This window comes from Morone saxatilis, unplaced genomic scaffold, assembly GCF_004916995.1.
Source record: "Morone saxatilis isolate NCDOM2014 unplaced genomic scaffold, NCSU_SB_2.0 Contig24, whole genome shotgun sequence".
NCBI classification, from domain to species: domain Eukaryota; kingdom Metazoa; phylum Chordata; class Actinopteri; family Moronidae; genus Morone; species Morone saxatilis.
This window is the reverse complement of record NW_023339807.1, coordinates 1,384,638-1,396,824: the sequence shown is the minus strand read 5'-3', so window position 1 is coordinate 1,396,824 and position 12,187 is coordinate 1,384,638. Positions and strand designations below refer to the sequence as shown.

Here is a 12,187-nt window from a genome sequence, read left to right as displayed (position 1 = left end):
AGGGGAGACTCGTGGTTACCCATAGAACCCATTTTCATTCAGATATCTTGAGGTCAGAGGTCAGTGGATCCCTTTGAAAATGGCCATGCCAGTTTTTCCATCGCCAAAATTTAGCTTTAGCTTTTTTACTTTGGAGCGTTACCTAACCGCCTTATCAAAATGCTACCATGGCATGGTTGGAACCAATGGATGTGTTAAAAGTTTATGTAGTTCCATATGACAGCTTCAGTGAGCTTTAAAGGGGAGTCTGCTACCGCCTTTGAAAGAGTGGAGTGTAGAGAGGAAGAGCGAAGGATAATGGCGCTCACAGAACCAGAAAATACTAAATTTTAGATGTGAATGAGAGAGGCAGATTCTTTTCACAATAAAACACTGATATCTGCACCACATCTTACTTGCCTAGCCCCAGAGCCCTTCCCAGCCTGCCTTGCTGTTGACACCACTTCTTGTTTCCTTGCTGGTTTCTTAGCAACGTGTTTGTACCTAATGGGCAGAGTTATATCAGCCTTGTTGACAGTGAGCGAGAAACCTGCCGGAGAGGACAGAAGTGAGGAATAACTAGCAGGATGAAAGGCTTTTAATATGGAGGTAATAGGCGAGGCGGAGGCCCGGGAGAGTCCTGCAGCAGAGCGGACTGAGATGACTAAAGCAAACAGTAAACGTCCATCAGTGCTGAAGAGACGACTGGCCCTCATCTCTGACCTCCACACACCCACAAATCTATGGGCTTAATTGGAGATTCTGCTGCACTGCTCTCCATCAGTGCTCTTTATTTGCCAGTGCAGCCACACATAACCTGTGCAAATTTTAGAGTGCCTACAGCCAGAAAAAATATCTAAAATTCATCCAATTGAATCATAACCAGACGGCTGTGACAGAAACGAACCAGAGATATCCTGTGCAAAAAATATGTGTGAATTTCATGTGTTCACATTTATAATATTTGGAATGTATGTGCCTATATCATGGGAGTTTTCATCACATAAAACCTTCTAATATCCTTTTTTTATGGTTGAGAGAGGATAAATATATCATTGTCACAAGTAAGAGAGATCGTTGAAAAACAGCACCACAAAGGAAGGAAATCAACATGACAAGGTCAAAACCCATATCTCTGACAACTGTGAAAAGACGCTCGAGAAAGGCTGGTCTGAAGGGTTGTGTATCTGCAAGAAAACCACTACTTTGTCCAAAGAACAAGAAAAAGAGATATGAGTGAACAAAAGCACACAGAAATTGGACCTATGATGACTAGAAACAAGTTCTCTGGACCGACGAAAGCAGGTTTGAACTATTAGGTTCAAATCGCAAATCTCTCGTATATGCCATGCTGTTTTTAAAGCCAGAAGTTACTTTGAAGAAAACAAAGTCTAAGCAAGAAAACCCAAATACCTGATAATTATAGTAAAATTGTATTCTGATAAGTGACTCATATTATAATGATTATGTTTATTTTGTTGCAAAGTATACAAATGGAACTATGATCTTTTTTGTACATACATACATTGGCCTGTAGTGTATGTAATTGCTAATTTCACCTGTGATGTCTTGCATGTGAAATGCCCCAAAAACCACATGGAATTGTATTTGACATATTGTGTTAAAACCCTGGCTCAAGGGAAGCTACATGAAGGAAGAAAACAAAGTTGATTCACCGGATTTTAGATTTATTAATTTTTTATTAATTTAGATAGGAGGAGCAACCTACCAAAAAAGCCAAGTACACAAAAACCTGCATTGGTCAGAACAATGGTAAATTCACATCCATTACAAAAAAAGCACAGGTGAAATTCTATGTTTCACATATCTACAAATTACATATGTCTTTATGTGATTCATTATATGTGAATTGATATTTCAAATGTGATAAACCACATATATTGATTACATGAATGAAAATGTTTTTGTAATCATTTGTTAAACATCTGAAACTTGCATGTGCCTACTTTGTGAATGTATGCCATGTGTTACTATTTTTGACTTCTTTTTGAAAAAAATAAAACAACATAGACCCACACGAGTTATTATTATTATATTTTTAAGTAATTTTTTTGGCCTTTTCATTGCCTTTATTTGATAGGGACAGAAGAAAAGGACAGGAAAGGGGGGCAGAGAGAGGGGATGACATGCAGCAAAGGGCCGCCTTTGCTGCATGAACTTACTACCAGGGAACTGATGTTTTCATCTGTGATTTCGTTCATTCCTGTTTTCTACATATGAATTTACATGTTCTTGGTGGAACTGTTCACTAAAAACAAGACGGCCATGTTTGAGTGCTTTATTAAAAACATTAAACATAAAAAACCCATGACATCTCTGCAAAATGATTTTATTTTGTCCTTTTACAATTTGCTTCAGTCAAAAACACACTCAATGTACAAGCAGTTAGACTGGATTTGATTGCAGCTATATTTCAAAATCATAAAGAAACATTTACTCAATAAATACAGTTTTTGCCCATGTGCTTAAATGTGGTGGGATTTTCTTTACTGAGCATATTTACAGTACACCATAAATAACTTTTAAGAGATTGGAGCACATTTCAGGCTTTGACAAAAGAAAAAAAAAATCCAAACTTGTATAAATATAGGTTCATCTAAGGACTGAAGAGGACATAAAGAAGAGAAACCTTGAATCCTGCTGTACAAACATGCCCACATAACAATAATTAACAGTTGCTTCAGGGATCCGCCGTAATGAATGCAATTAAGCTGCCTTACCTGGCATTCCAACGGGTCAAATTGCATATGATCTCAAGTGTCAGTCTTCCTACAGTCACCTCAGAAATTACCACAGATATCAGGACGGAAAACATACAATATCTCCCATATTTTCTGTCATGTACTTGGATGATACTTCAGTTTCCGGTAACAGGTCATACATGATTATTTACCATGTACTGAAGCAGCAGACGTCCTGTGTCAACTATTAAAACTCAGTATCCATGGTTCTCTTCAATATTTATCATGTACGCATAAGGGTCTGTCTTTACTTTGCTGCAAGATACCAAAAGTGAGAGAACAGAAACATCAAGAGAATGGCTTTGCATATTAGTCTGTGAAGTTTAATTAATCTGCATCACTGCAAAGTGCACCACACCCAACCCTGTCACCTCCTCATCCAGATGCATTGAAAAACAAGGAGATCTCTTCACAAATACTCCATCTGTTATAGTGCAAAAGGTTACACACGGGGACGGATGTTAAAACACAACTTCAGCTATTTTCCCATTTTCTCCATCATACCGATCCATTCTGACCAAAATATTGTCCGTTTTTAACTTGCACTATGTTACTTTGCTCCATTCAAAATAAAATCTAACATTCATCTATTCATCACATTGTCTGACAGCTGTGACAGCAGTCAAATGCTGGTCAATTGTGCAGCTGTCTTAACCATGAGGTTGGTACAGTATTGTAACCATGACGACTTGGGACCCCCGACCTTAATGAAATCATAATTTTAACCCAAACCCCGATGTTTCCCTAACCCTAACCGAACCTTAACCAGAGCGTCATCATAAAACAGATTTACTGTGTAACAGTGAGTTGTAAGCAACATATTTTGTTTCATTTGGAGTACATTTTGAGTTTGCACACTAAAAACATCAGAGTTGGTGCACTTTCTAGAGTGAATCAAAGAAGAGAAGAAATCGATCGAAAACAGATCTTTGATGACATTGCAGGACATGCTTCTTGTTTGTCTTTTATTCGCAGCAATGTATGCGCATTGTTACTGCCGGCCACCATCTTTGTTCTTTACCGTCTCACTGTACCAGACGTTCTGAGATATCAGCGCTGATTACAGCTTCTAACAAACGCACTCCTCTTACTTCAAGGACACGCCTTACTTGAGAAGATACTCTCCCCCCATTCTCCTCCAGTGTAACACAGAGAGGGCTTTTTAATGATAATGGACACCATGAGGACCAAACCATGAAGAATTCAAAGGGCCGCAGACATAAAGGCTACATAGTAGAGGTCTTTGCGGTTGTCTTATCTTATTATCGGTCGAAAATGTTGTACCTGATTTTAGGCCAGAGGAAGCAGATCAATTCATGAGGTCAAATAAAGTCAATCTTAGATGAAGCTGCAATAAAATTGCATTATTTACCAGAATCACAGGCACTATAATGTTGTTCCTCTTATATTCACCTAGCACCCATTCAGAGAGCCACACACTCACATGTTCCTTCGCAGACTTTAGAAACAACAGCAACAGATGAGATTTGGATCAGTATGATGGAGAAACAACAGGATCCAGAATGACCATGGTTAATGCTGTGACTGCAGTCCCACTGTGTGTGTTAGCTGAGTGTTAGCTGCCATTGGTGATAATGACAGAGGTGCCTTTGTGTCCGGGGGTCTGCTCTGCCGGGATGCGGAGGTGAGGGGTCATATCGTAATGGGTGGGGCCCGTGCTGGCAGAGGTGCAGTAGCCCCGGAGGCTCTCTGTGTCATAGAGGTGCTCCAGAGTGTAGCCTGTCAGCGAGTAGGCTGTATGCTTGTCCAAGTAGGGCCGCGGGTGTGTGTGGGAGGGGTAGAGGGCTGGGGCGGGGGTGGGGGAGGCCGAGCACGGACCCGGCCGACCAAATGGGTGGTGTAATGGCAAAGACAGCGGGGACAGATCTGTCTGGAGGTAGTCTTTGGGCTTGTGGAGGCGCTCAGACCCTGGACTGCTGAGCCTAGACAGTGGAGCAGGGCTGGACGCAGGGCTGATCCCCTGACTCAAACCTCGACACACCACGGTCTGTAGCGGCAGGGGACCTTGAGTATACTCAGGAGAGAAGCATGGACCAGGGCCCTTGGGCAGTCCATTGGCCGGCCCCACTGGAGCATCCGGAGGGCCCTTGCGTAGCTGAAGTCGACTTTCTTCTTCCTTGATCATCTGCTGCGTGGCTCGGATCAGCGTTTCGATCTTGCTGGGCTCCTGCGGGCTGCAGCGGTAGTGCTCAGCTTGGTACCGATCCCCTGAGTCGCTGGCTGAGCCTCCATCTGGAGAGCTGACCACGCTGTCCTCGTCCCAGTGTCCCCGGCCTGCAGGAGGACACAGTGAGAGCAGTCAGTGCAGAGGAAACATGTCATTCTCAGCAACCGTGGCTGCCCTTGGCTTCCACAGATTCCCTTTAACTCTGTAGGATCTTCTAGCAAGAAAAATGGAAACTAGCCTGACGCTAGTTATGTGGCACAACAGCAGCACATAATGCTGACTGTTGACAGGTTCACTGTAATGTTGTGTACAGAAAGTGAAGCAAATCTCATCAAAGTGATGAGATTACATACAAAGTAAATGCAAAGAGAGGGATAGATGTAAATGCATGCCAGGTGATGTGAATGGGCCAATTTCACATCCTCGCCCTATATTTGTGCCAGCAGAAAATAATCAACTTATCAAAAACATTTGTGCACACAGGGTGTCTGCAGTGTTCTGTGGGGCGGAGCAGAGAGACAGAGCTGGAAACACCCACTGTCACACCAGATTCTGCTCCGATCAAAGCTTGGAGTTTATTTTGTATCTTTTGGGATTGAACAGTGGATTTATCAACCTGTCTGCTGTGAGCCACAGAGGTGCCACACCGACTCGTATCTGTCTGTGTGCAGCCAGAGCTCTATGATACTGCTTCACATTGATACAGAGAGTGGACAAAAAAGGAGATTGTTGGAGAAAAGTAAAAGCTGAAAATATGTGTCTGTTACTTGATTCTAGTAATCGGTTTTACTTTACATTTTTTGTGCATTTTAAAAGACCCAACAAAGTATGAATTCAGACTTTTTAAAAATCGCTATCATGATTTGGCATCTTTTTGATCCATTCATTGCAATTAAATAACAGCAGAATCTGTATTTTTGGTTCATACCACCATAGTAAGACAGATTAACACACATTTGCTGTGTGTTGCCCATATAGCTCTGTCTCTACAGTGGACACAGTCCAGGTCTTAGTCCTCACCGTGGTAGCTGTGGATGGCTGTGATGTGCGGCATGCTGCTGTCATATCCCTCGTGGTTTTCCAAAGAGCTCTTGCTCAGCGGTAGAATGGAGCGAGCCGTGCCCCACCACGCGTCCCTGCCAGGCGGAGGCGCTCCTAGAAAATATCGCCCCGCCTCACATCGGCCCCTCTCACAACTTTGACCTTGAGCGTGCGTGTGGAGGTGTGTGTAGCCGTCACTGGCTGTGTGATGCTGCTCTTCAGACAGGCCGCGGCAGAGCGTGCGAGGATCAGTGAACTGCCTGTACACACAGGAGGCGTCGAGGCCTTCGCTGTGCTCCAGCAGCTGAGGGGAGGCGGAGTCGGTGAGGGGGCTGCTGCCCCATGGACTGTCCTGGTCAGACTCTGATCGTTCTGTCTGGAAACTAGGGTACTGCGGTGAGAAATGTGGGTAGTGAGACAACAAAAGACATTATAGAAAGCCTTCCAATGAACACAGCCAGCTGGAGCCCCATTTGAGACTATGAACAGCTGACTACCAAACTCAGCACAGTATACTGGTGGAATTGTGGATACTTATTGGCTAAAAGTTAGCTATGTTACCGAGAAAGACTTTTCCCCATACATTACTACAAAACAAACAACTGTACTACAGTGAAGAATGTATCACTAACACTTTAAAAGGTCGAGTCAGTAAAACTTAGAAGTCAAAAAAGAGGCCTATCAGTAAATCAGTTTCATTCTACCCATGTGTGCAGGAGGGGTCGCCGCGGCCAGTGAAGGACTCTAACCAGCATGTGCTGCTCCCCAAAATGCAAAAGCCTGAAGACATTTTCCTTGTAATGGCCCAGTGAACATTTCAGTTGGAACACACGGAGCATTATCATGGAACAAAGAATCCACTTCCTTAAAAGGATAATTCTGGTGTATTAACTTTTGGAACTTGTTTTTGTAGGTTTGGCCACTGTTTGTTGTTTTCTCTAAGACCTTTTTGTCTTTAGTTGATTGATTGTAGAGAGAGACAGGAAACAAGGTGAGACATGTTCAACATGCAACAAAGATCCCCGGCCAGGAAAAGAACTATAAACACTGCGGCGACGGTTAACCATTGCTGGCAAAGAACTGAGGTTACAGCAACATCTTCATAAACACTGATGGGACAAGAAACATGAGCCGTCAGACCATCAGGTTGGAAACAAACCCCCGGGTTAGCCAAACTAACGTGGAAGAGAAACCACTGCAAATTATTATAATATAATTATTATACTTTGATGTACCGTACTTGCAGTAGTTGCACATATATTCCTGTGAAATGAGGGATTATTACCAACATGGTGTACTCACTTTCTGTTTTACCTAAAAATAAAGTCCACTGATCAATTTCTGTGGTTTAACAGATTTGGGGTTGCAGTGGCAGCAAGGCCTGTCTGATGCTTTGTTGGACTTTGTAGCAGCGTCATGCGTATTCCCAGATCTCAGCAATTTTCTTTGGTGTGTACAGTGTTATCATAACTGATAGGACCAAAACTACAAAAACAACACCCAAGTTGTAAGAAACCAGAATTGTCCTTTAAATAATAAATGATGGTACCTCACCTAAAGAACCATTATAGGCTCCCTTCAAAGTCAGCCAAAACGATGTGTCATACCTGAATGAGCAAGCGCTACAAAGTGAAGTTTTCCAGTAAGACACACTCACCTGTGTGTATGGCGAGAGTCTTGCTTTGGTCTTGGGCCGGGATACTTTGCTCTTGGGAGTTCTGCAGTTTTCCGTGAGGCTGGCGGTGCTGCTGCCGTAGGGGAAAGAGGCCTTGGATGTGGCCTGGTCCAGAGAGAGCTGGAGGCCTTTATACTCTGTCTCCCTACAGAAACAAGTGTAAATTCCACGTGTTGCAGTCAAAGTAATTTCGTTGACGTTTTGAATTTGCATGGCATAGATTAATTATGGTCCGTAATTACACAAGGAGAGATCCCAGTCCCCTGGAAAGGCTGTTTATTAAAGAACACGAACAGCCCATGTGTACCTGCGTGTTTGGGTTTTCTCTAGGTGCAAAAACCCATTAACATCTGTTTAGCAATTAGAGCCTCATCATGGAGCAGAGAGGGCCAGCTTGCAGAGAGGTGAGTGTGTGTGTGTGTGAGAATGCTGGGAGGGGCGGGGGTGTGCTAAGAGGGCTGGGATGGTTGTTGGGATGCTTGTTTTACCAGAAGGATTGCAGCAAGGCCTTCAACAAACACTCCACAGGGGGAAGGCTGTCCAATCAAATACACTGGGAGATTAAAGGCTATGTCTGGCTAAATCAGGCCCATAGGAGAAGCTTGGACGTCTCACTGCTGGGAAAAGGGAATTGATTTCTCGCTAAAGTGTTCTACAGATCTCGCCATGGATGATAAATCAAGTTTGAGACAATAGAAAACCTGGACAGGGTTTACTTGAGACAAATAGTGATCCATCATCTACACATATCTCCCCTCTGTTTCAATTTCTCCCTACACAAACACAAATTCATACAAACATGCAGGCACATTTCATAGTATTTGCATTGGTTACTTTTGGAGAGCGTCCTAAAATATCACATTCATAAGGAACTGCTGCTATAATTACAATGCTAGCAGCCTGGTGGAATAACCAACAAATTATGATTCTTTCCTACAGGTTAAAAAGCACTCCCTAAATGGTTTGATGATAGGAATGTAAAGATGTATTACAAGACAGATACATTTAGATACATATATGTGACATTGATTTCAGACACCGGGTTAACAGACTAATGGAAACAGAACCTAGAACATCTGTATGTAAGTAGATTGTTGCTGTTGATTTAAAAAAAAAGAAAGAAATGGAAGCACTCTAAAACACTGGTTCCCAAACCGTTCATTTAAATGAAGCAGTCTGTACTTGCAAGCCCTTGACACTGCCATGGTGACAGGATTTTGGAATGACTGGAAAAATGTGGGCTACCCGTTTTGGCAATTCAAAATAAAACAGAAAAAGATGGGACGTACGTTAGCAAGACAGGCAGCTTTTTCCAGTCAAGCCATGTGACAATATTCACAATTATCCTGATTCCTGATAATCCCAATAATAAAAATTGACCACAATAATAATAGTAACGATATATGTGATAATTTCGTATAGGCCTGTGCATTGACAAAAGTCTGGTGAAACAATACAATATATGATTCAATACATTGCAAAATATTGGATTGCTGTAAGCAAGGTGATCTATTGAGATAATTTTAGGATCATTTACTGATAGAGGATAAAAAAACACATCCCCATATGCTTAAAACCTGAGTTAAAATAGTTAACTTGTTATGCAACCAGAAGAGATGGATCTGCATTTGTATTTATCACAGTCTGTAGCATCCAACATCATAGTCCTCAGTTAATATCTACAACACTGCTATCTAGCATTTGGAGGTTTAAAGTTCGGTCTAGACCTGCTCTATTTGAAAAGTGTCTGAGATAACTGAGATAACTTCTGTTATGAATTGGCGCTATACAAATAAAATTGAATTGAATTAAACAAAAAATCCATACAGTGCTTTTGGAGAATCAATACAATATTATAAAAACAAAATATCGTAATAATCAAGTGATCTGATATTTTCTTTACACCCCTAATTATCATATATTATCCCATCCCAAGTCACAAGTTGCACGTCATTGAGTCTAATGCAGTTAGGATTCACATTTCAGAGAATGCAAGATTATTACGTTTGTCAGAAGAAAAAAGCAAGGATATGACAATAATCAAAAGATATAATTTTGTGCCAAAATTTTCTTCTTATTTCATGATTCCTTACATTTATTTTGTGACGCCTCGGAGTATCCCAACTCACAGGTTGGAAACCAGTGCTCTAAACAGGTAGAACCTTTTTTTGGTTTTACTCGAGTATACGAAGATTATTAAACCTCACTAAATATGAAAAATGTTGGATGTATCAATGAAAGTGTTTCTAACTGGACACTGATGTTTTCCGGAGTGCGGCAGAGTGACGACTTTCCTCTAAACCAGAATGGAATGCAACACAACTGATTAAACAGACTGTGTAACTGTTGTGAGTAAAAACATGTGGTTATGTGCTTTTGCTGCAGACATGCCTTTATTCATAGGATTACTAAATCACTGTCAGGTTGTGGTAGCAGCGGCAGGTGTAGAGGTTATCTGAGCTAAACACACAGTGGGAGTTCACATGCAGGTGAAGTGGCCTTATCGGCTGTGTTATCCGTGGCCGCATACACTGCAGCTACCGGGCAAACCAACTCTGCTCCTGATAACAGCGCACAAAAGAAGCCTACTGCCTCATTCCACCGTCACTGTGGGTCAATCCATACAGTATCTCAAAAAGATTTACAAACGCAGAGCAAAGAGGGAACTGAGGCTTCATTCCCCTCACAGTAAGCTGGAGCCCATAAACGCTCATCAAGTTTACAGCCTATCAATTAAAAGGCCGTAAACACAAAGCTGTTATGGGTTTGATGTAGGAGGTAGAAGAAATGTGTGTCAAGCTGTTCTCTGCCTCCGAATGCACCCGGCCGAGCTGCTTAATGGAGGGCTTTATAGGCCTCATTCATTCACGCGCTCACTTGTACATCTGTGAAATATGCACATCAGGGGTAATAAAATAATAGGATAACAGGCAATGAAATGCTGTCCCTCTCTCAATAATAATGCGGCTCACGCAGGTAGAGTCTCTGCTGTGATCACAGTTGGTTTTATCGTAAGGAGGTGAAGTAGCAGCTTGTGATGAGGATTTTGGTGGCAACACAGTACTATTGGACTGTGCAGGATAAAGGCCTGCAAATGCAATCCTGGTCCAGGCAGATATGCTTCCTCTGTTTATATACTCTGCAGGCAGAGCTGCCAGTCTTAGATAAACTATACCAGGTGACTGACGCCGCCACAGAGAGGCCGCCACAGGTAACAGCCAACACATGAGCACACTTAACAAACTTGGTAACAAAGGGCTCAGACATTCTGACGTAACTGGCATACAAGAGAGCAGATAGACAGATAGAACAGGAATGTCTACTACCATCCAAGGCAGAGAGAGCAGGAAAGTTCTGGTGTTCCTAAAAGAAATCATAATGCCTTTTCCTTTGTTTCAAACTCTATAACAATAAAGACTAAAAACAAGAACAGAATGTGACTTGACAAACTTTATTCATTCTCGGATTCTGCAAACCACGTGTCATATTTCCAATTAACCTCCAGTTAATTGCTTCACAGCAACTGTTTGCGTAAATCTCTAGTACCAACACTCATTATCTTATCAAAGCAGAGAATGACAGCACCACAGAGATCTGAGCCACTCCTCTCTGCCCTGGAGCTGCCAGACACTTTCACACCAAACCCATCTGACAGACAACTGTCCATAAATACCACTACGCATCTATAAAGTAGAAATCCACAACGCTTTCATAATGGTTAACCATCTGTTCCGCTATTCTGTTTCAATAATTCATAAACAACAGTGATTCAACCTATAGTGAGTTTGCGTCACAGCGTTTGACATTTATTTCCAGGTTGGATCTAAAAGAAAAAGACTTGAGCTCTACATGACAGCAATGTTTCTGTAAGTAGCTGTAGGGTCAGCCTGGATGATCAGTAGTAGGCATTCCATCAGCAATCTTCTATCCATCCATCAGTTCTCTGCAGGCTTGATCAGTCATTTTTAATTTATTTTGAAAAATTGGGTCACACCCTGTTTACGCTGTTTCAGACATGTTTTTCCATCTGATGAATAGCTTTGGCTGGCTAACCGTTGCTGGTCCTTCACTGGAGTTCAGCTGAAGACAAAATGTTAACGCTTGGTGTTATTTTTCTTATTGTCATAAAATCCCATAAGAAGACCAAAGCCAACATATTTGCTGGTCTGATTTTCAGTTGTCTGTGACACCCAAGCCCAAGCCCACTGGTTCTAGTAAAGACGTACATTTCTAAAAAGGGCTTTTTAAAAGGTTCAGTGTAGGGTTCCTACTTATTTTCCAGGAATGTTTTCAGCACTTGCTCACAAACAATCATTTACCAGTAAGAGTTTCCCCTAGTATCTGACACCATCTAACTTCAGGTTTTCACACGAAGCCTAATCCTACTAAAAAGTCGAATCAGTCATCAGGTTATAAGCCAATCTGAGTGAGGGGGTAAAAATACCCAAAAAAAAATTTTCAGGAAAAACAATAAAAAAACAATTTCCAGGATATTTGGTCAAATTCAAATCATTTCCAGGTGTATTCCAAAATGAAATGAAG

General features: G+C 41.9%; 1 protein-coding gene across 1 annotated transcript in view; it reads right to left on the bottom strand.

Annotated features, from left to right (window-relative positions):
* Window positions 1-2,313: 2,313 nt before the first annotated feature.
* The window catches only part of sim1a (SIM bHLH transcription factor 1a), a 24,879-nt gene continuing 15,005 nt past the window's right edge, over window positions 2,314-12,187 (bottom strand). Inside the window, exons 10-12 of the mRNA XM_035671562.1 lie at window positions 7,628-7,790; window positions 5,950-6,361; window positions 2,314-5,036 (exon numbers count right to left, since the gene is read on the bottom strand). Coding sequence (XP_035527455.1) covers window positions 4,318-5,036; window positions 5,950-6,361; window positions 7,628-7,790 — 1,294 coding nt within the window. The 3' untranslated portion in view covers window positions 2,314-4,317. The remainder of the gene's footprint in view (window positions 5,037-5,949; window positions 6,362-7,627; window positions 7,791-12,187) is intronic.